Source organism: Tarenaya hassleriana, unplaced genomic scaffold (genome assembly GCF_000463585.1).
Source record: "Tarenaya hassleriana unplaced genomic scaffold, ASM46358v1 Cleome9, whole genome shotgun sequence".
Lineage (NCBI taxonomy): Eukaryota > Viridiplantae > Streptophyta > Magnoliopsida > Brassicales > Cleomaceae > Tarenaya > Tarenaya hassleriana.
Genome location: NW_010971389.1, coordinates 1,512,040 through 1,535,443, shown reverse-complemented (window position 1 = coordinate 1,535,443; position 23,404 = coordinate 1,512,040). Strand labels below are relative to the sequence as shown.

The 23,404-nt window shown below is 36.0% G+C and overlaps 4 protein-coding genes and 1 long non-coding RNA gene across 6 annotated transcripts; 2 read left to right on the top strand and 3 right to left on the bottom strand.

Moving 5' to 3' along the window:
- Positions 1-124: 124 nt before the first annotated feature.
- LOC104803776 (uncharacterized protein DDB_G0286299-like) lies at positions 125-2,871 on the bottom strand. The gene is made up of 3 exons (XM_010527824.1): positions 2,111-2,871; positions 1,035-1,293; positions 125-721 (listed from the first exon to the last, which is right to left on the bottom strand). Exons 1-3 carry the CDS (start codon positions 2,447-2,449, stop codon positions 363-365), a joined length of 957 nt encoding a protein of 318 aa, XP_010526126.1. The 5' UTR covers positions 2,450-2,871; the 3' UTR covers positions 125-362.
- Positions 2,872-3,252: 381 nt separating this feature from the next.
- LOC104803774 lies at positions 3,253-4,619 on the top strand. Its single transcript, XR_770261.1, has 3 exons — positions 3,253-3,586; positions 4,031-4,216; positions 4,539-4,619. It is a non-coding gene; the product is annotated as an uncharacterized LOC104803774 (long non-coding RNA).
- Positions 4,620-4,711: 92 nt separating this feature from the next.
- On the top strand, positions 4,712-9,104 carry LOC104804514 (probable ADP-ribosylation factor GTPase-activating protein AGD14). The gene is made up of 12 exons (XM_010528827.1): positions 4,712-4,751; positions 5,138-5,241; positions 5,344-5,405; positions 5,496-5,577; positions 5,832-6,227; positions 6,667-7,101; positions 7,258-7,422; positions 7,512-7,619; positions 7,712-7,801; positions 8,141-8,315; positions 8,408-8,456; positions 8,590-9,104. The coding sequence occupies exons 1-12, from the start codon at positions 4,712-4,714 to the stop codon at positions 8,702-8,704; spliced, it is 1,821 nt and encodes a 606-aa protein (XP_010527129.1). The 3' UTR covers positions 8,705-9,104.
- Positions 9,105-9,767: 663 nt separating this feature from the next.
- LOC104803775 lies at positions 9,768-12,104 on the bottom strand. The gene is made up of 3 exons (XM_010527823.2): positions 12,000-12,104; positions 10,349-11,376; positions 9,768-10,251 (listed from the first exon to the last, which is right to left on the bottom strand). The coding sequence occupies exons 2-3, from the start codon at positions 11,305-11,307 to the stop codon at positions 10,149-10,151; spliced, it is 1,062 nt and encodes a 353-aa protein (XP_010526125.1). The 5' UTR covers positions 11,308-11,376; positions 12,000-12,104; the 3' UTR covers positions 9,768-10,148.
- Positions 12,105-16,913: 4,809 nt separating this feature from the next.
- On the bottom strand, positions 16,914-22,514 carry LOC104803773 (potassium channel KAT3). Of its 2 annotated transcripts, none has more exons than XM_010527821.1 (13): positions 22,227-22,514; positions 20,411-20,626; positions 20,160-20,321; positions 20,015-20,072; positions 19,517-19,834; positions 18,968-19,207; positions 18,799-18,897; positions 18,690-18,722; positions 18,419-18,604; positions 18,086-18,163; positions 17,920-17,989; positions 17,665-17,805; positions 16,914-17,156 (listed from the first exon to the last, which is right to left on the bottom strand). In XM_010527821.1, exons 1-13 carry the CDS (start codon positions 22,406-22,408, stop codon positions 17,053-17,055), a joined length of 1,887 nt encoding a protein of 628 aa, XP_010526123.1. In that variant the 5' UTR covers positions 22,409-22,514; the 3' UTR covers positions 16,914-17,052. The 2 variants fall into 2 exon arrangements, with proteins under 2 accessions (XP_010526123.1, XP_010526124.1); XM_010527822.1 differs by having other exon boundaries at positions 17,920-17,983.
- Positions 22,515-23,404: the final 890 nt, after the last annotated feature.

The window sequence follows — 23,404 nt, the reverse complement described above, 5'->3', positions numbered from 1 at the left end:
TCTTTCTTTCTACAAGACAAATACATGTTATTTACCTAAAGACCAAAACATGCAACAGAAGAAGAGAAGCCATGGACGTCTCCCTCCTGAAGCTCTGTCAAAAACCGTAAACCAGAAACCCGGATTGAAGAAGAAGGATACAGCGTTGAGAGATCAATGTCCACTGCAATCTGCCATTTCAGTCAGAGTCTTACAAAAGGAACAGCAAAAACGAGAGACGGGCATTAGTAGTTCCAACCTTTGCATGTCCATGGTGATAAACGTCTAAAACAAAACAGATCTCCAGATTTTATTCAGCAACGTCTCGTATGAACAAACGGACGGGTGGCGAAAACACAGATTCGTATTCTGTATTTCCAAAATCACCGCAGAGGCTGCTGGTTGTAATGGTTCTTCTCCTTCTTCTTCGCAGCGGCAGCCACCTTCGCACGCCTTGCGGCTGCCTCCTGTGCCGCAGCTTTGGCAGCTCCATCCATCTCTTTGCTCGATTTCTTCTTCTTCATTGAAGCCATCTTCTTTAGCCTTTCTTTCACATCCATGGAAGATGCCTCCTCTTCTGTTCCTGCTCCGCCTCCGATGGCACCCTCAGTGTTATCTTCGGCTTGTTCCTGAGATTCTTTTGCCTCCTTGCTTTTCTCCTTCTTCTTCTTCTTCTTCGAAACCTTTGACTCATTCTCCTTCTTCTCTCCCTCTTCGTCTCCTTTCTTTTCTTGTTTTGTCTCTATGGACAGAATCACAAGGTATTTCTCAGTATACACTTTTAAGTATCAGCATTAGCAAAAGCTAGACAGATACAACAACAACAACAACAACAACAACAACAACATCCCAAGTTTATTTGGGGTCGGCCGCATGAATTCTTCTTTTCCATTCCTTTTGGTTTTGCGTCATATCCTCCGAGATTTGCAAGACACATACAACACTAGCCCAATATTCTCAGACAGACAACAAAGCAAAGGAAGAATGACATGTTTCCTTTTTGACAATCCACCATCGAGCAAAACAGATTCGACCCAGTCGAAAAAGGTTTTTACCTTGAGAGTCATCTTGGCCATCACTCTCCTTGGGGGCAACTCCAAAATCAGCCAACAAAGCCTCAAGCTCTGCAAGTTCCTTCTTCTTTCTCTCCTTCTTGGAAAGTTGCCTCTCTGCTTCCTTGGGGGGAGCAGGAACTTCGGGAGCATTCTTCACCACAGGTTCTGGCTCTGGGTGCACTTGTTCTTCCTCCTGTTCATGCTCTTCCTCCACATCATCGTCCCCTTCATCTAGAATATCTTCTTCACTTTCACTTTCCTGTCATTTTCAGAGGAAAAAAACACATCTCATTTTAACCCTGAAGAAATTCTTTACCTTAAACAGGATCAACCCAACTAAACCAACACTAATGCATCCTCAACAAAAGAAAAGTGCCCCATCCTTGCACATATCCAAACAAAGTTTAATAAAGATGTAATTCATGATGCATTTGGCCAATGGCTTTAAGAATATCCACCTCTAGTGCACATTGTGAAACAAAACATAATCTACCGAATCTGTAAGCTCATCCTTTCTCAATATAAAAAAAATACCCGATCAGACTAACATCATCAACTATAAGCGGCTTCACCCTCACATGCTAACAAAACGTTTGTGCCGAAGCTTTCAGGCAAGAAAGAAGCCAACTCAAAAGCTGGTTCAGTTTCTTTTCAGACAATATAACAACCCAATATGCACACTGAATGTTAACATGATGAAAACAGCATGAAACAACTAATAACTAAAAGGCAACCCATAAACTAAATCTATAAATTGTCAAGTCATCATCATGCCATACAACAGCGGCAATGAGAACAGTTCAGAAATAGATTACAAACCACATGAATGTTAGCACATCAATCACAGTAGCATACTGCAAAAATCTAAGTAACAAGTTCTTGTCCGACAAAACTCAAATCAGATACAATGCCTAACATTCAGCACAACAAAAACGCGCCAACAACAAATCAAATGCCCCACCCACGATGCGAGGCATAAAACATGTCGTGATCATCAAGGTAAAATCATTCATGTTTACACACACATATGAACACGACAAGCAGAGAGAAACACAAGCAAGAACATAAGCAATTACGTTACTGATCTCCACATGGCTGGTTTTTTCATCCGAATGAGACGGCTGAGAAGTGCCCCAGACAGACTGAGGCGGAGCAGCGGTGGCATAATAGTCATCGTCGTCATCTTCGTCGTCCACATCAGCCCACGACTTTGCTTTCAGCGGCGTGGGAGCCCAGAAGACCTGAGGCTGAGGCTCCTTCTGCGGCTCCTGCCGCGATGACGACTTGGAAGAACCTTTGCTCTTACTCGCCTTGTCCGACTTCTTCTTCTTCCTTAGTGTGTCCAAAGCGGCAAACAAGTTCGTGCTCTGAATTGCCATCGATCCTTCGTCTCTCCTGTTTCCCCCTCCAACCATCTTTCCTCTCAAACAACCCGATTCAGAGAACAACAACAACAGCCAAGATCAAGGACAAATGCGACGTCTTTGGAGAAACCCAGAAACAAAATTCCCGATTACCCCTGAACAAACAGCACCTAAATTTATATAAATGGCCTAAACAAAACACTGATTATCGAGCAAGACAACAAAACAAAGCAACAAATCCACGATCGGCGTCACTTTCTACAAAAAATCGATGAGCAGGAAATCTTAGGGTTAAAGGCGAGAAACGCCAAATCCACCGGGGAACAAGAAGAGAAACAAGAGAAGCCCTATGAAGCTTCGCGAGCAATTCCTAATAAAATTTCCTCGTTCGTAAAATTAGGGTTTTTTTTTTCCTATGCCTGTGAGGATGAGAAATGGGTTGTGGCGAAGGTTCACAGCAATAGGGCTACAAGACAAGAAGCGGTAACGCAAGAGATTTATATGGGGACACGTAAAATCATAAATTACAATCTAGTACCTAACATATTATATGTCTATGTTACCCCACAACATAATTTTAAATTATACTTTGATCCCAAACCTTTTAAACGGTCAATTAGAACCCCAAATGTGAACGCAGACGAACTCCAAATCCAACTTTTTATATATATAGATTTTGATAAAAATAGATGATCGTTTGGAACTTTTGAATTTTACTCGCATTTAATGAATATATATATATAAATATATACTAAATTTAGATAATATATATATACATACATTTGGATTTTGGTAATTTTATAATCATACGTATTTAATAAGCAATGGGAGGGTCCAAAAAAGCGTTTGCGTTTCAAAGTTTTTAGCGTCTGCACTATCACCGGACCTATTCACTAGCGACGCCGGAAAATATCGACGGAGCTGTTGCTCCGTACGATTTGTTTTCCAGTAGAACGATGAGAGAGAGAGAGAGAGAGAGAGAGAGGTTAATGGCGGGAAACCGTTCGGGTCACCATTTTTCTCGGAGAAAATCTCCTTCCTTCGCTGGCCCCCCCATCTCTCCCTCTTTCTGATTCATGGGCAGCCTACAAGAGGTCCCTTCCCTTTCCCGTTCCATCTTTTTTTTCTGTTGGGGTTCTCCGTTCTAGTGCTTCATCGATTCATCGAAAAGAGTCCCCACATTGTCTGGTAATATACCCTTCTCTTCTCTTCTCTTCTCTCCTCTTCCTTTTTTCCAATTCCCTCTGTTTCCATGAATGTGTAACACACGAAATGCCCACGAGGGGCTTTGGAGCCCTTCGTTGATGTACGGCCCGAATTTGAAAATTTGAGAAGGGAAAGTGTAATTCGGATTACGCCTTATAATGGGTTGCTGGAGTTTTCAGAAATTCTGGAAACTTTCTGGGGACGTAGCAACTTTATCCTCAGAAATTCAGGAAGGCGAACAAACATGATTGAAATAGAAAAAAACGATTAAAGATTTGGTTTATTTTCATTGGTAACATAATCTTTTTCATCTTATATCAGCCAGCCAGAAACTGGAACTAACAATGTGAATCACCTTTTGTTTTGAGATTGGTGTCTTGGATGGCATAAGACATTGTCCCTTTTCTTTTTCTGTTTGTTTCCCAGATGACTGGATGCGCATTGGCATTTGCTCTTTCAGAACAATATATGAAATTATAAACCCTCTTGGTCGAGGAAGCAATGTTTTCAAGAAAGGGTAGCAAAATGAAGGAGGAAGAGAGGACAGAAAGGGCTATAAGGAGCCTCCTAAAGCTTCCCGAGAATCGAAGATGCATCAATTGCAACAGTCTGGTACTTAAACCTGTGATCCGGCAGAATATTTGTTTCTGCAGTCATTTCGTTCCGCCTTTCGTCGCCTTGAATAATCACTCCATCAATTGTGGAGTTGTCAGAAGTTCAAATCTCTGAATAGTTCATAAAAAGCTTGTTGGCTAAACCATTATAGAAAGAACTTAATTTCTAGGAATGAATGATGGAGCGGTAGCAGCAACAACAACAACAACCAGCTTTCAGATCGAGATATCTTGCTAGTGAATGAAAAGAATTGACATGCTTTCTTGCAGAATTATACTTTTTTTTTTTTGTAGTTTAATGTCTCTCCCCCGTCCTGCAGGGTCCACAATATGTGTGCACAACCTTCTGGACTTTTGTCTGCACAAACTGTAGCGGAATCCAGTAAGTCGTTTCTGCTCTCACATACTCATAATCAGTGTAAAACAAAGCTGTGAAAATTTCACTTACCTATTAACATCGCATAGATAAGACCCTCCTTCTCTCTTGTTGTGTATGTGGGTCAAAAACTACTCCAGCCGAGAACCGGACACCAGTTTCAATGAAAATCTCTCTTATTTGATATCAATAATTAGCTTACAAACTCAGACCATAAAGGCACAGTAAACAACAAAAAAGAGACCGATCCAAAGGAAAAATATCAAATCAACCCTTTTGAAACTAGTCAAAAACTCTTATTTTCAGTCTCATGATGAAAACACCATTTTCATTTTCAGATCCTAATGTCAAAAAATTTACACAAAAAAGAAAGAAAGAAAGAAACCCTAATCATCCGTGGCTGCTGCATATAAACACAGCTCTTTATGTAAACGGACGAACGGTTCATGTGTTATGAGATTTCGACATACCAAAAGCTTGATGTAGAAAAGGATCGGCCCTTTTTGTAAGTGTTATGTGGCTTGGCTCTTGTCCTTTGCTCAGAGGTTCCTTGGAGATTCGTTCATGGTGTCCATGTCCTCCTCCTCCTCCATCAGCATCTCCTCTGTACGGCACTCAGTGCCGCTCTTCAGGCCGGAGGAAATGAGGTTTGTTTGCTGTTTAAAACAAACATGATTAGTTCATCTGCCTTCTTATTAATCATCTCCTGCATAAAATTCCAGACTTAGATTTTGTGTCCTTTTTTGCAGAGAGCCAGACAAATTTATTTCAAAGAATGGGATTCTCAGCGTAATGCTTGTCCCGATGGCAGGTTTTTTTTTTGGCGTTTATTAGTTAGTGTTAATGTTATTAGTAACAAACTCTTAGTCAGCCTTATCTTTGTATGTGTCCTCTTCTACAGGCTTCGAGAATTCATCAAGAATGTGTATGTGGACAGAAAATACAGTAGCGAGAGCAATGAAAAGGCTTTGAGGCTGAGAACAGTAAACTGCTTTCCCTATCTCAGGGCACTACAGATACATTTTCATTGCCAGTGCTTCATTAGTTCATTTTAACTAAGTACATCGATTCCTAGTTATATTTTATATAAAAAAAGTAAAAAAAGAAGAAATATTTTTGCTTTTTCTTGGACGAAGTTAAATGATCTTATTTGGGTGCATTCCTCCCTTTGATCATTATGTATTACTGGGTAAAAATGGTTTTACAGCTTTTGCAAACTTATGGTGCCTCCATGCAGGCTGACAAAGAATGTTCTGATGAAACTGAAAGGATGAGCTACGAAAGAGCGAAAGCGGATGGAAAAAATGGTGATGGATCTCTCAAGTTTAACATCGATGAAAAGAGAAATACAGGGCATATAAGGCATCACTCAAGGGCTAGTGGTAGAGGTTTACCAAAGAGTCCTATCCACTTCGAGATTGTTGATGACAGGTTTAGAGATGACGGAGGAGGTGTTAAGCGATATGATGGTCGTAACTCGGCAAGGGGACAACATTCCAAGTCGCTCGATCTCTCGAGTAAAACTGACAGGTTGAGCTCTCCAGTTGCACGGCCTATCGGAGAAGTCTTAGGGGATAAAGCTCCTCAATTGCAGGTAAGGAAGGATACAGTTGATGACCCCAAGCCAAACCAGGTAATGTGTAGGACATCTTTTCTTGCATCACTTAGGTTGTTTCCTTGCCACAAGAATGAGATCTCATTGATGATTCTGCTTTCATATGTCTGATTCTTTGATCCGCCCTTTATTGTTTAATGAAATGTAAATTATATTAAAAAAAAGGTTTTATACAGGATGAAACCCAATACATTTAGATGTATCCAAAATACAGATTTCCATGAAGATGTTCTACGAAAAGAGAAACATGGAAAAAATGATCCGAACATAGTTTACGTGAAATCTTATCTCTATGTAGTTCCGCAAGGAGTTGATTGAATTTCCATAATCGGAGATCTTGCAAGAAAAAAATACAGTTCCAAACCATATGATCTTGCATTTAGCCTTGATTTGATCCGCCTTGCATTTCGTTAGATGCATTTACACACACTAATGACCATAGGCCTTACTATTTCAGAAATCATCCCACAAGAACAGGGTGGAGCAGAAAACGGAAAACCCAGAAAACTTAATGGATTCACAGCCATCTGATCAAACATCAACCCAGGTGAACCAGCAAATACTCCAATCCACTGCCAGTGACAATCAGGCTTCAAGTGAAATCCCTGCTTCTCAAAAACCAAATCAGGGTCCAGATCCTAATTCTTTGGAGGCTTTGCTATTTGGTCTCTCTGTTCCTTCAGCTGACAAGAACTCTGAACTATGTAGCAAAACTGATTCTTTCTCAACTGCACCTGTAAGCAAACATTCTGCAGCTAGCCTTGAAAACCAGATGTCAGCAACACAAGAAAACATTGATTCTTTTGCCGCATCACCTCCCAATGTGCCAGCTCAGCCTTCAAATGCTGTTGCCGACAACTTATATACAAAAGAGAATGCCGGAACTGACCAGGTTGGTACCTGAGATAGTTCTGTTTCACATATAAAAAGTTGATAATAAGATCATATCATTGTTCTGAGGTCCAGTGAGTCGATAACTCACGATCTGATGGTTAATAAAAGTAAACGCTTACCTCGGCTTCTTTGCCATCCACTGGGGTATTTGCAGCCACGAGTGGCACCAAACTCACCCGACTTTGAAGGGCCATCAACTACTTCTATGCAACAGTTGACCCTATCAATCTCAACTCCTGCTCAAGGACAATCCCCTCGAGTTGGATCTGAGCTTCATCAAGAGAAGGCAAAGTCTAGTGGAAGGAAGGAACTTCCAGAAGTAATAACCTTTTCTTCTAGTATTCTGAATTCTTCCTCTTTTGTTTTTTTTTTTGGGTCTTCCATAATAAGAACCTAGCCGTTTGGCAGGATCTTTTCACTGGAGGTTTCTCATTTGCCTCCCCACAAGTACATAATTGGCAACCAGGTCTACCTCATGGCATTGGATTTGGCTTGCCTTATTATCAAAACCCAATGGTATACTATCCACCTGAATAAGTGTACCCATTGTTCTAATACATGCAAGAAATGCTTTCAGTTGATCTTAACTTATGATCTTTTCCTTCCAGACAATGGGAGGCTACAACTATAACTATACATCAAAACCGACAAACCCGTTTGATGCTGACAATGATACGACTCCAGTGCGTGCACCACAAGTAAGAAAGCTGAACCCTAACTTCAGATTCTTGCTTCGGTGGTTTATTTCCCTTTTTAGTTGTTAGACATATTTAGGCCACTTCTGAATTCCACATACCTGTTTTCTGCCATGAAAACTTCTGTTTTAACAGAAATGGCTCAGAGAAGAGAATTCCCACCATACTGTGTATCTGAGCTGGGCCAGTAAAAGCATTGAATATTTCAAAATGCATAAGAACTGTAGTTGCAGGGAACCTACTTGTTATGTGCTTTAAGCTTCTGCAGCAGCATCGAGTGAAATGGTGAAACTTCTGGATTTGATGTTCCTTTCCCCATTTTTTGTTTTCTTCGCTGTGTAGTTTCCTTCTATGGCATTCACGCATGGAGCCCTACCTCATGTATCAGCTCCAAGAGGGTTTTTGAATACTCAGAGCCCAGTTGCAGGTTCTCTGGGATCAATGGCTCCACACTCGCCTTCTTATGCAGCTGTGTTATCTCCGAGGTCTCCATCATTTGCATCCACTCTCTCCCCTGGTGAGATCATGTTCTGCATTATTATCAACATTTTCAGTTTTTTTGGTTAATCTTCTTCGCTCTAAGAGTTTTGACCATGGTGGATGGACAAGGTGCATACATGGCACAGCAAACACACATGAATATGTTGCTGTCTCCCAGGTAATCTTCTTCATATCCAATACTCTTGCTTTCAGCTTTAAGGTTCAAGAATGGATACATGGCTCCCGAAACTCTAGCGTCTTCGTCGTGTATTTTTGTGACATAATGATGAATGTGTGTGTGCACTGTGCAGGAGGCATGCCATTGATGGTCTGAATACCGAAGGAAACGCTTTCAACTCCGCAAGCAGCGGATACCCTTCTGCGAACCCAAGTCCCTATCATTCAAGAGGAAACCCGTTTGGATGAGATATGAAGAACACAGAATCATGTCAGTGAAACTCTACACATCGTATGCTCAATCTCACCCTCAACACAGACACGATGATCCTAATAATCAAAGTCCAGTGGTTTCAGATCCACACGGTCTCCTTCATCCCTTATACAGAAGCTTAGACTGCAACATTTGATCGGAAATAGCAGATTGAAGTTACCTGATTGCTTCGGGGAGAACTGGAGGTTTCTATCTTCTAGCGGCATCCTCTGTTACTCTGTAAACCTTGCCTTGCTTGTCCTTTCTTGATCAAATTCAAATGTATAGACTAATCTCCATCTTCTTTGTTGAAAGCTGTAAGCCTTGGCCTGCTGCATATATGTAATGTGGGGATACTGGTGGTAACCAAGGAATAAATCTATGTATTTTATTGAATCAGCCTGTTCATATGCTGTCGGGGTTAACAAACAATGACAATTTCGGTTTTCGGTTCGGTTTAGTTTTATTCGGATTCGATTTTTTAGTTTTAAAAAATTTATATACTTATATTTGATTCTGTTTCAATTGAACTCGTTTTTAACGATAAAATTGTTTATTTCCCTATAACGCTTTACAATTTTTTTTTATATATTCAGATTTAACTCAAATTCAAATTCTTTAATAATATCATGACCGTTTGTTTTTTTTTTTATATATGAGATTTATTGCCATTTAGTTCAATTTGTTTTATGGATCCAAAAGTGAATCGAATGCTATTAAAACTACAAAACCATATTAATTTGAAGTAATGCGAGTAGATCTGGTTTTCAGAATGGTTTCTTTACGGTTCAACAATACTGAATACCAAATAACCAGCGGTGCCAAACGGGCCGGACCGACTCGATCCGAGCCTGCATTCGGTTCGAAGAATTCGAATTCGGATTCGGGTCACTTCGAATTCTTCGATCTATACAACCAAATCGAAATAACCAAGAAAGTCTGAATTTTTTTCGGATCGAAAATTTTAGATTTAAAATTTGATATTTTACGGATGGATTTGGATCACTTTGGACCACAATTGACACTACAAATAACCAAACCCACAAAACCGGACACCAGTTTCAATGAAAATCTCTCTTATTTGATATCAATAATTAGCTTACAAACTCAGACCATAAAGGCACAGTAAACAACAAAAAAGAGACCGATCCAAAGGAAAAATATCAAATCAACCCTTTTGAAACTAGTCAAAAACTCTTATTTTCAGTCTCATGATGAAAACACCATTTTCATTTTCAGATCCTAATGTCAAAAAATTTACACAAAAAAGAAAGAAAGAAAGAAACCCTAATCATCCGTGGCTGCTGCATATAAACACAGCTCTTTATGTAAACGGACGAACGGTTCATGTGTTATGAGATTTCGACATACCAAAAGCTTGATGTAGAAAAGGATCGGCCCTTTTTGTAAGTGTTATGTGGCTTGGCTCTTGTCCTTTGCTCAGAGGTTCCTTGGAGATTCGTTCATGGTGTCCATGTCCTCCTCCTCCTCCATCAGCATCTCCTCTGTACGGCACTCAGTGCTGCAAAACGCCCTCTCTCCTCTGCAAAAGAAGAAAAAAACGCTAAGATTTCAGCAAAGTTTTCAACTTTTCCCTCTGCAGTTGTTGTATGTGTGTTGTAAGAAACTAAGAAACGAACCTGTACATGTATATGTCTTCCCCTTCTTCTAGTTTCTTGTTGCAGAAGTAACAGAAGCTCAAGAAGTCATCAGATGGAAACATGGCCTCCGACTCTGTTGGAATGTGCTTCTCTTTATCATCGCAGAGGCTGTGACACTCTAAAACTCGGTCACCATAAATATGAGTAGTTTTCGGGTTAGGACCATGTGAAATGATACAAGTGTAATCTTCTGACAGTTCAATGTCACTTGCAGAAGGCGAACCAAGGAATCCTGTATCCAGACCAGAGTTGTTGCATTCTCCACCCAACTTGGAACGGGACAGAACTCGGGTTTTCTTCAGGGAATCACTTTCAGAACTCGATTTGGTTCTTCCGTTCAATGATAAATTAGATCCTGTTGAGAAAGACCTGCAAGAACCCAGCGAAAAAGATCGGTTCTTCAACCCTCTCGGATCAGGCTCAAAAGGGTCATCTCCGATTTCGAAAACAATACCAGAAGCTGCACTCTTGATTTTCTGGGCTATTGGAAAAACTGGGAAACCTTCAGGCAAAGACTTGGGTTCCTGCAGGAACTCAGGGCTTTTGTCCTGATTCTTGCAGGACTTCACCCTCATCGCAGGTCCGAAAACGACATCACGGGAGAGGCATCGATCATCGTCTAGAGAATCCACAATGCTTAACCCAACTTTAGCAGGTCCCAAGAAGTTCCAGAGATGACCATTCTGCAACGATGATCTCGGAGATCTAACGAAGAGCTCAGACACGTTTGAGCATACCCTAAACTCCAACGGAGAAGTAGGGCTTCTGACAGAATCACAATCTGACAAACCCTTGTTGTTCAGGCCGATCAAGAGACCCAGAGGGTTAGTGATGGTTTTGGGAGAGCTGTGCCTAAGAGGATCAGATTGAGGATCAAGGAACTGAAACTGAGACATTGCTTGATCTTTGTTATGAGACCGAGTTCTTGTCCTCAGCATTATGACCCCAACCACTTCTTCTTCTTCTTCTTCTTCTTCTTCTTCTTCTTCTTCTTCTTCTTCTTTAATCTGTTAGTAACAACTCGAGCATATAAACAGGATTCATAGAAGCATATATAGTCATAGAATATGCCGATATATTAGCATCGGATAAGTATATTCCATAAGCACCGAGCATTTCGGATTAATAGTTACTCTTATCCAACATATTAGTTTTTAAAAAAAAACAAAGAAATCATGGAAAAAATTTCCAAAAGAAAAATATTAATTTCATAACAAAAATAACAATAATCAAAATAATTACGAGCTTCTAGAATAGCTAAGAAAAATCGCAGAACTCCAGGAAAAAAAATCGTATAAGCTTGTTTTTGTTATACCCTTCTAGTACCCAGAAAATTCAAAACCGCAAGAACAGGACTTCGAATTCTCAACAACGAAAGAACAAAATGAAACTCGATTGAGAAAGAGCAGATCTCAGAACGACGAGAAATCGCATTTCCATCCTAAGATTAAGAGAAAAATACATACCGACAAAAAAGAGAGGGAAAAAAAAAGGAAAAATAGCATCTGGTAGGGTGAGTTAATCTCACTCAGTGTTGAATCGATCGCAGTAGCTGTTGAATTCTACGGCAAGTAATCGGAGAAACGATAGAATGTGTGAAGACAGATGAAGAAGAGAGGGGAAATTTTACCAGGATCGGGTCCTTCTCTTGCTTCGTAAACCTGACTCCGGAGACGAAGAACTCTCTCTCTCTCTCAAATGCTTCGCTTTCTTCCTCTCTCCCTCTCTCCGTAGAATTTTGGCCGTATATAGAGAGGACGGTCTCATACGCTCTTTAATTAAAAATAAATAAAAATTATAATATTAAGGATATTGGTATTAATAACAAAATTACTGACCTAAGGATTGAAGAAAAATTATAAAATAAAATCACTGGTCGAGAAACCGAAGATTACGTAAAGGTATGATAGAATAGATAATCAATCTTTAATAAATCGCTAAATCTTTTTTAAAACGATCTTTTTTAATTATTAGAGATGATTCTTTTTTATTTTAAAATATATTTTTTACATTAAAAAAATATTCCTTACTTGCGTCACATCAAAGATATTGATTGCTGTGTCAGAGGAACACTATTCCACTAAAAGCATATTATTATTAGACTATTTTTCTAAATAAAATCAAAACCTCACCTCTTTAGAAAAATAAATCAAATGGAAAATTCTATTTTCGGTATTCTAAAAGTTGTATGTTTTTATATCAAATCTATATTTAGTTAGCTTCTCGAATGTGTTTTATTATATCGAAAATAAAATGGTCACTCCTATTGCTCATTTTCTTAAAAAAAATCCTGATAAATTAATAACAAATCAATATTACTTTAATAAAAAAATGCATTTAAATTAAAATAATTTAATACAGAAGTGTGTAAATGCAATCAATTAAATGCCTAATAAATATTTTCCAGTCTATACCCACTCGAATAATTTATTACATTCCGCTGTAACATTGTGAATTGTGATATATTTATATTGGGTAAAATGTCACGAGTTATATTACTGTTTACCAAATTATTATATTTTTCCAGATGAAAATATACAACAATTCTACTTTAGATAAATGATAGCTACACCTTATGGTTTACCAAATTTTTCATCACATTCTAGGAATAAATTGCAATTTAGTTTAGAATAATCTCACCAATTCTAAAATTTTCACAAAAATGCTTAGAAATTTTGTAATCCCTAATTAAAATGATAAATTTTGCAAAAACTAAAATATATATAAATTTTTTTACAAGGATGATCTTAAATTTTTACAAAAATTGCACGTTAAACAAAAACACCAAATATCGTACAATTTTTCTAGAAATCTTTGTAAAATTCATATTTTAATCGAGAATCGTAAAAAATGCGTATGTTTAATTCATATTTTAATATGGTAATTAATAGTATGCATATATATATATATTCTTCCCTTTTGTTTAAAATGACATAATATTAATAATTTGTCTACAATTTACCACAATTCATATATGTATATATTACTATATCTTCCTAAAGATACAATTCATATATTTATTTTTTTCAGTTTTTATCCATTTTTACACATTCAAAAAGTTTATAATTTCATAATATCGGTGTAAATTATTATAATGCATATAAAAGATAATACAATATTCATATGAAAATGATTATAGGGTGGAATAGAAAAAGCATCACTAGCCCACCTTCCATTTTTATCTATTTAACAAATCATCTACATGTTGGAACACTTTTTATAAAATTTATTTAAAATGGGACATTATTATAAAATAATATCAAAAGATTAAAGAAAATATTACTACTAATCTTTTTCATTTGTTGAATATCGTTACAGTACTACCAATCCATTCTTGATTTTAATTGTAAATACCCATAAAAAATTTTAACTGGCATTAGAATATTTGCAATCTAATCAATCATATACTATTGTGAAAAAAAAAACAGTAAAAGCTAAAATGGTGGAAAGCAAAAAGGAGCGTGTTGAAAAAAAAAAAGGTGGAGACTTTAGACTTTGGAGAAATTTTCGAGTTGATTTATATTTATTTTACAAAGGAAAAATCACATATTAATACATGAAATTATTAAAAAATCTAAAATAAATATACAAATTTTAAAATTTCCAAAAAAATATAAACCTTTTTAAAATTCTACATATCTCAAAATGACTTTATCACTCAACCAGTGGATCACCAACTAGTGGATTTAAATTCTTCATTAAAATCTGAAAATTTAAATAGTTCCAAAAACTACCACATCATAATGGTATTTTGGTAGTAGTTTAAAAGTATAGGATTTAATTTAATGAAAGTATTTGATAATCATTTAAAAGTTTATAATTTAATATATGAGTTAGAAAGAATTTCTATGTATTTGGAAAATTTAAATTTGTATATTTATTTGATATTTTTTACATGTATTAATATAGTATTTTTTTTTTCTTTTATTAATTTTATTGTATGGAACGGCAAAAGTTTACGTGTTTGGTTAGGAGAACGGTAGACGCGGGGAACCGGTCACGGATCTTGTAAAGTTTCATTCGTAATGACCAAATATATACGATGAAATACCTTTATCCTATGTTTCTATTTTCTTTTATTGTGAAAAGTGTCCTAGGCCATTTTATTTATAATCGAATAATATATACAATTCTTTCTAATATATTATATAAATATCTAAAAATATGTATACAACATAACATAAAAATATACTAGTTTTTTTCACGTATTTTTATGGTCGATGTAACAATCAATAATCACACCCATGTGGATATTTGACAACATCTATGCACAATACAAAACTCTAAAGCTAAAAAAACCATAAGAAAAAATAACGAAAATGTTATTTTGATATTTAATCTCATATTCAAATAACTCTTTTGTTAATAATTCCAAAACCCACCATTTCACTTATTCTTTGTGCTAAATCGCCAAAACACAACATTCCACTTCTTGTATTAATCTAATTACTCAATCTCGTTTTAATTTTGTCCAAACCGGTTCTAAACCGAAGTCTTTTGTGATAGTCTTATAATTTAATATTTTTTTTCAGCGTATTTGTATATGCAAATTTAAATTATTAGTCGATTATAATGATACATACCAAATTAGGTGTCATGTCGTTGTTTTGAGTACTTGTCATTTCATAAATGGTCGACCAACCAATTCAATGTATCTAGGACCTTTTTTTAAAATAATACAATTTGGCAGTGATTATAATCTAATTATACAATACATAATATATATTTAGCACATATTCTGTAATGTATTTGAAGTACAAAACAATACAAAAATAATGATATATATATATTCAATTACAAGAAAAAGGATGATATATTATTCCATAACCGGCACGACAAAATAATCGCCAATCACTTTTAAGTAATTAATTAATTAATTGCTTGTTAACATTAGTCAAGTACGACAAACGGCGTTAAACGTCTCAACAGTGAAAAAGGCCCGTGACCTAAACGTCCACGTAACGGCAGTGATGAACTACCGTTAGACCCCTTCTGATCGCCACGTGTCCATTAGGCTCTGACCCCATACGCCATCATTCTCCTCGCTTGCGTCTTTGAGGCCTTTTGTGCACTTTTAGGCACTTTATTTTGTCGTTTTGCGTGAAACAGCTTTTTTTACAGTGTCTGGGGAGAGCAGGACCGACACGTGTCATTGTCTCTGATCTCAGTTGATTGGGCAGATCCAACGGTGGAGAAGAAAAGGTAACTCGATCATCGACGGTTACTGTTCATGTGTATCGTAATGCGTTATGAGACAGATTAGTGCTTAGTGGGTCCCATGGTCACACACGTGTTCCTCACGTGTCAGGTGTCCACGGCCACAACACCCTCGCTGTAGATTATTTCGTAACGGTGTAGATTTAAAATTTTTATAACATTTACTACACTAATATTCCTATTATATATAAATTCGTAATAATTGTATTAATCAGTATGTTAGTCTAAAAGTCATTTCTTTCATAAACGAATAATTTATATCACTAATTCATATAATTCAAGAATAGTAATTTTTAATAATAATTGTTTTCTAATTATTCGATTTAATGTATGTATATTGAAAATTTGATAGACTGGGAGGAATTTATTACAATTCGTAGTATATTTTCTGTGTTTAAAACCTATTTTATTATCAATAAGACGTCTAAGATCTCATTAACGAAATATATATAGTATTAATCTTTTTAAAATATTTTATAAAAAATTTTAAAAATGAAATTAAAACAGATACCTTTGAATATTAAAATATTCGAGATTTCTAATTTTGATTAATGATTTAGGAAGATTTTTAAATTGCATTCTCAATTTATGATTTTAAATAGGGAAAAGCCTCTAAAAAAAATTTGAACTTGTAATTTGGAGTAATATTAATTTCTAAACTTGTAGAAGTGTCTATTAATTTCCAAACTTACAAAATTGAACACGTTAAATCCTGAACTTGTTAAACGGTTTCATAATCGTTCATAGCGTTATTTAGTAAAAAAATGAGTTGACCGATCCGACGTGGCGCGTGACGTGGCGGTAATTTTCTGAGTTGACTCGTCACGTCACATACCACGTCGTATCGGTCAACTCGTTTTTTTGACCAAATAATACTATGGACGATTATAAAACTGTTTAACAAGTTCACAATTTAACGTGTTCAATTTTGCAAAGCACGTTTATACGTTTAGAAATTAATATTACTAAAAATTACAATTTCAGGAATTTTTAGAATTTTTTTCCTTTTTTTTAAATCATTTGTGCCAATGCTAGTTTTTGTCCCATTGGTACAAATAGTAAGAAGAAGAGATGTTGAAGAACGAAAAAACGTTCTCTATACTGTTTATTGATCTAAATAACGTAATGATCTTTAAATACAATAGGAGAAAACACCCTAATAAACCCTAACTAAACTAAACCAAAATAAACCAAATCAAACCAAACCAAACTATTCTAATACCTCTGAATACTATTTAGTCAACCAATGGGACAAAAACTAGCATCGGCACAAATGATCTAAAAAAATAAAAAGAGAATTAGATGAATGTAATAGAAATACAACAGGTAATGTTTTTTAAAATTATATATTTTTCGCATTCTTGATTATAGAGTTTACTTTTGTAATTATCGGGCTCGCGTACGGTAATTATATAGATAATCACCACAAATTAAATCCACGTCACCCAAAAAAAGTGAATAGGATTTCAAAAGATGTACAAATGATCATTGTCTCTCAGAGCGTCAAGTTCTTCGACTCTCCCGCCATCTTCCATGACCACATTGCTCCCTCGTCTCCCGAACTTCTTCTCTGCATTCAGAATTCAAATCTCTCCGTAACCACAATTACATATACATGCTCGTTACAATTAGGGCTCGAGGTTTTGATTTTAGGTTAAGTTTTGGTTTTTATAAAAACTATATCTGTGAGTTATTCGTCTATATCTCTAACAATGTCCCTTTGATTTTGAGAAATCGTACATTAAAATTCTTAAATAAAATATATGATCTCTGTAAACTCTTAAATTTTTTAAAACAATGAAAATAAACCATAACTTTCAAATGATTTCCGAAAAACTCCATAAAATTAAACTATAAACTTTTAAACTATTCCCAAATTCCATCATAATATATATGGTGATTTTTGGAAATTATTCAAAAGTTCTAATATAGAAATGAAGAAAAATTCGTGTACTTTTTTTTTTTGAGAATTTTAAAGTTAATATATTTATTTAAGTTTTATTTTTTACAAATTCGGGTATGAATAATTGATTTTCCCAAAGAAATTTAAAAAAAGAAAGAGAGAAGAAAAAACCGACCTGCAATGTCCAATAGAGCATGGATGGAGTCAGGCAAATTGATTAGTTTCCCATTTGAATCATTGCTTGTACCCTCGCCTTCACTAGGATGATGCCCATGCATGATCACCCTCACCATGGATGCAGAGTTTTGCATATTTCCTGCCATTAAAATGTCGCAGAAACCACGTTTTCGGGTCACATTTTCCTCTCGAAAACGATGACAAATTCGGGGTTTTTTTTTTGGGTGGCATATATGCAGATGCGTGTTCTTACTGCTTGCGTCTTGGCCTCCTGTAGCATCTCCTTGCTCAGTAGCCTCTGATTCCTCGTTCTGTACCTGTCGCTAAAGGAAATCAAGAAAACACTTTGGCTTAAATCTTGAATCTTGCGTTAGTGTGTGTATGTATATCTCTATATATGCATATATATGCCCTTTTACCTCGACTCCATGGTTGTCTAATAAATCGCTGAGAAATGGGATTTCTTTCTTCATATCCTCGTTCAGATCTTTCAGATGCTGCCAAAAAAAAAAAGGAAAGAAAGAAAAAACCATTGATATTATAAAGGGTATTGCAATAATTGTATATATATATGAGATTCAACCTAGGGTTTTTTTTGGTTAATTATCACTGGAATATATGTAATGGCAATATATAGAGTCAGTACCTAAAAAACCTATGTTAAATACGATATATATATATATATATATATATATATATATACGATTATTATGATACTCTAGTTGTGAAAGTAAGTTGGAAAATCATTTTACGTTCATGAAGTTGGTGATGATGATCTTGGCGTCGTCCACGTCGGATTGGACCAAATCCTTGAACTGATGATGACCGATCCGAATGACCTGCGACAGCCTCCTGGTTCTGACAGTGAAGGGCTGGTGAATGTTGAACATCACACCGATCTCTCCCGCCATTTCTCCTGGCCCTAATTTTGACAAGACCTGTTTCCAACACCACTTGTGTTCAGTTTTCAGTTCGTGTTCTTAATTAAGAACACCAAGCGTACGTGGACGTGATCGATCTTACCTGCTCGTTCATACCCTTTGGAGCAATTATTTCCTGCAATTTGAGTCGATCAGTTTCGGTTTCAGGTTCATTAAAGAGGCATCGAAACAAGACGAAGACGTATTATTACCACACTTCCTGATACGAGGATGTAGAAATCTGCAGGGATCTCGTTTTTCAAGATTATATCGACTTTCGGCGGGAAATACTCGGCTTTCATATTCGAAACCTGCACAAAAATCACGTTCATGACCCAAAAAAGTATCATCTGAATCATTTATATATGTACGGTAGTATACCAACTGGACGATGAGGCCATCGGGAACTCCTTTGAAGAGATAGGCGTTTTCGACGGTGGAACGGAAAAGATGCTGGTTGATGCTTGATCTGATTGCCTTGGGAAGATCCTGAAGCACTTCTTCTTGTTTCAGTTCCGCTGTTTTGAACTTCAGTTGCATGTGGGCAAGCATCTGCTCCCTCATGCTCTCCGGCAATCTGTTCTTGCTCGTGTATCTCAGTATATGGTTAATCGCATTCCTCTGTTTGGCAACCGATGTTGATCAGTTGGAAGTTTTGAGAAAGAAGATGACAGAGATCTTTGAAACACAGAGACAGAAACCGGTTTCTTGGGTCGCAAGGAAACTAAAGTATCACACCGCTAACCAGTGGATGTTATGCAACGTTTGAGTTCTGTCTGCATACTAATCTTGATGTAATGAAGTTATCCAGTTCTTAACCTACTAGGTTACACATGCTAAATCACCAATCCTGAGCAAAACAGAGAAACCCTCTTCTTCATTTGAAGGGATTCATGGCAGAGGGGAGAAGAGAAAGAGGGTGATGATTACCATGGAGAAGGTGCGGATGGCGCTGTGGACGACAAGATTGGTCATGTTACCGATGATATAAGCGGTGAGGCCGATGTTGAAAAGCATGTAGAACATGTTGAAGAGCTTCTCTCTGGTGTTAACCGCGTGCAGATCGCCATACCCGACGGTGGTGAGGGTGACGATGGACCAATACATCGAATACGTGTAGCCTAACCATATGCTTTTCTCTTTGAACTCAGGCACCTGAACTCCTATCCACGTCTCGGTCGGTTTAGGGTAATGGTACGCTAACCAGAACAAGATGCACCCCGCTGAGTGAACCGAAAACACCGTCACCTGATGAAAACATTTCCAATAGTACGATATTATGAATTTCGTACGGGTTTTCTAATATTAATGTTGATTCTGTATGGTATCCTGCTACAGTTCATGTTTCATAGATTATATATATATATATGTAATGTCATATATATATCTTGTATGGGATCATATATATGTTCTTGGAAGGGAGCTTACGCAGAGGAGTTTGATGAGTCTGGTGATGAAGTAGTTGAACTGTGTGTCTTTCTCAAGTCTGTAACAAAGAATTAATTTACATATTACAGCGACGTGTGTGTGTATATATATATATATGTGTGTGTGTGTGTATGTATATAAGGACCTTTTGAAGAGCTCGGCCACGCGACGGAGACGCCAGAGGCGGAGCAAGTTGAGGAAGACAAAGGCTTGGCCTTTACCGATGCCTCCGGTGAACACTTTGTACAAGAACTGAAACGGCAACGTCGAGGCCACGTCCATCACGAAGAACGCGCTCATCACGTACCTGCATGCATGCATGCAGCGTTTGCGTTTCGCGTTTTACGATTGGTACTATTCCTCGTCAATGAAATGAAATTATGGAAAAAGACGGACCGTTTGGCGATGGACTTGCGGTCGTCGACCAAGAGGTAAGTGGACTTGTCCAAGTAGCAGACGAAGAAGGTGAGGACGATATCGACGGCGAAGAAAAAGTCAACGATGAGATCGACGGTCAATAATGCCCCTTCCGCTGCTCTCTTGAACGCCAGCTCGAACGGAGCCGCCCACGCCGTGTACCCCACCAGTATCACCAGGAACGTCTGCCATATCCTTCATTTTTTTTATAAAAATAAAAAATTAATCATTTTCTTTTCTTTTGCTTTTGGCTAATTAATCCCACATGGTTTACCTTAATTAATTAGCTAATTGATTTTTCCAAGACCGGTTTCACGTGATGTGTCATGGATTATTTATGAGTTACATCGGTAGGGTGTGCACAAATTTTAAGAATATGTGAATTTGAATTTTTTAATTCAATAAATTTAAATATACAACATGGTTTCATCTAATTAGAATTCCTAATTCTTATTCTAATTATATTAAGGAATGATATACTCAAATCAAAATAAGAAACATAATAATATTTGAACTCTAAACGAATCCAACAGTTGGTGGCCCAATGGCTGGGAGGTGACAAAGTCATTTTCAAGGTCGTGCGTTCGATTCTACTGGTGGGGAGTGATGTAATTTCTGGACTAAAATGGTACCTATACAAAGACTGGTCTCCATTCTAGGATGGATGTAGTCGGGCCAAAAACCCGAGGAACCATCCTGATTATAAAAAAAATATATATTTGAACTCTAAACGAATTCAAACTCTTCATATTTTTTAATTCTCCGCCGCAATTTTATACGTTGTAACAGGTATAAAATTAGACGATTTTAAGATTTTAACTTAAATATTCATATCAAACATATATTTTTCGTTACAAAAATTCCATCGTAAATCAAAGACTTAAAAAATCTGCAAAACGGTTATACACCACTGCCGGGATCGACTATCATCGCCCTCGTAGTATTCAACAGCGAAAACTAATACAACCTCAAACTCATAAAATACAATTAACTTCTATTACCATACCAAAACAAGAATCTTTACCGAATCTTTTGGAAAAAAACATCTGAAAATATATGAAAAATATTTAAAGATAATAAATTTTTTTTATAAAAACAAGAATCTTTTTGAATATTTTCATAATTTTAAAAAAATCAGAAATATGTTTTACAATTTTTAAAATATATTAATGATATCTTTATGGATGATTTTAATTTATAAATATAATTCAAATCAGATTTTTTTTCCGGATATCCACATCTATATTTTCTAATTCAAAATTTTATATCTATTTCTATCTTGGCAAGTAAAAAATTCCTAAGCTTGGTTTGCTCATGGGAATTGGTAATATAAACCAGCCCGTAAACGAAAAATTCATGGGTTCGTATTCCCATGACAAAAAATACAAACCAGCCCATAAAAATAAATATTTTTATTTAATATTTGATAATTTATTGTATCATAATAATTGATATACAAAATTATTAGGAAAAATACATTCTAATTCTTAGGGGTAACTGTTTTTTTTATTATTTTTAATAATGTTTTGGTAATAATGAAAGAAATCTCAGTAAGAAAGAAAAATTGGATTGTTAGCAACCAAAAAAGACAAAATTTCAAAAATTTAACATTTTTGTTTGGATGTGTACTTATTGGAGAAAGAAATATATGTAGTCCAATTTTATGCAAATTCTGAAAATGAATATCCAAATAAATAAATAATTTATATTTTTACCAAACAAAAAAACACACTAGATTTGGATTTTATACACGAAATTTTCCAATCTCTTCCAAAATAATAAAAATGATTGGAACCTGTATCGACGATCGTAAGGGACGATGATGAATTTCTTGGTAGAGAGTTGACCTTCCTCGATGACGGTGCCAAACGCCGGCAACAGACTGCTCGATATCGACGCCAAATTCTTAACGTCTTTGCTCGACCTTCGACGGAACAGTAACGGTAACGGCGATCTTGCTTCCGTCGTCGACGACATCCTTCTTCTCTTCCCTCTCTCTCTCTCTCTCGTCAGCTTCCGTTCCTCTGTTTCATGTGGGAGGGTTGAAAGAACATTGCCACGGAGCTATGTTTGACTTTTTTCATCATTATTCAATCATATATATATACAAACACATATATGTGTATATATATATATACACCCCGCATTTATTGAGTCACGTATTAGGAAAATTTATGAAAATAATCTGAAAAAGGCAAAATTTTAAAGTACATTTGAATAATATTTTATATAAAAAAGGAAATTATCTAACAAAGATCTACTTTATAATTTCTTTCATTCAAATATAATAGAATAAAAAAACTATTTTTTACATTAAAAACTTATTTTGGTAATAAACCCTACCTATTCTCTCTCTCTCTATATATATATGTAAGAATTGGTTGAATCAAGAGAGATTTAGATGGAAAACAAGCAAAATTTAAAGGAATATATAATTAAATGATTTTGATGAATTAATGAGACGTGGGATAACCAATTCGAAGATGATCTAATGATATATGATTTAATTTATTGTATCTAAATTGAAATGGTTAATATATATATATTATCTTCAGCCTGAATCGACCTATATACATTGCAAATGTTAAAGTCGTAAGAGTGCAAACCATTGACTAATAAATAATTTAATAAGTACACTACGTGTGATGCTGAATTTATGTACAAGTTGAGATGGACAAGATAAGCTTATATATAGAGAGTAATTATTTAAATATTGGAGTTGAAACTGTATTTTATAAAAAACTAATCCATACAAATAATCACAACAATGGCGATGGTGATGCCACACTTATTCTTTTTGTATGATTTTTGCTCCGAGTATTTCTAACATATTTTTACTTGGAAATTTGTTATTCGATAGGTCATATTAATTTGGAAAAAAAATTATGAAGAGTTTTATACGATTTGCCAAAATTTGTATCTGAATACATTTTCACATTCAAGAGAGGCTTCGAGGAGGGAGTTGAGGTTGGA

Bases quoted from the DNA above. Each gene is read 5' to 3' on its own strand.
- LOC104803776 (XM_010527824.1), bottom strand. From the start codon at position 2,449: ATGGTTGGAGGGGGAAACAGGAGAGACGAAGGATCGATGGCAATTCAG. The intron at 1,294-2,110 runs GTAATTGCTTAT...TGAAAATGACAG, and splicing joins GCCATGTGGAGATCAGTAAC to GAAAGTGAAAGTGAAGAAGA. The intron at 722-1,034 runs GTAAAAACCTTT...TTCTGTCCATAG, and splicing joins TGGCCAAGATGACTCTCAAG to AGACAAAACAAGAAAAGAAA.
- LOC104804514 (XM_010528827.1), top strand. From the start codon at position 4,712: ATGTGGGTCAAAAACTACTCCAGCCGAGAACCGGACACCA. The intron at 5,242-5,343 runs GTTTGTTTGCTG...CCTTTTTTGCAG, and splicing joins TTCAGGCCGGAGGAAATGAG to AGAGCCAGACAAATTTATTT. The intron at 5,578-5,831 runs GTAAACTGCTTT...GCCTCCATGCAG, and splicing joins AGGCTTTGAGGCTGAGAACA to GCTGACAAAGAATGTTCTGA.
- LOC104803775 (XM_010527823.2), bottom strand. From the start codon at position 11,307: ATGCTGAGGACAAGAACTCGGTCTCATAACAAAGATCAAGCAATGTCT. The intron at 10,252-10,348 runs GTTCGTTTCTTA...CTTCTTTTGCAG, and splicing joins GAAGACATATACATGTACAG to AGGAGAGAGGGCGTTTTGCA.
- LOC104803773 (XM_010527821.1), bottom strand. From the start codon at position 22,408: ATGTCGTCGACGACGGAAGCAAGATCGCCGTTACCGTTACTGTTCCGT. The intron at 19,208-19,516 runs GTAATCATCACC...GTTGCCAAACAG, and splicing joins CCATCCGCACCTTCTCCATG to AGGAATGCGATTAACCATAT. The intron at 18,605-18,689 runs GTAAGATCGATC...TGTTGGAAACAG, and splicing joins CAAAGGGTATGAACGAGCAG to GTCTTGTCAAAATTAGGGCC.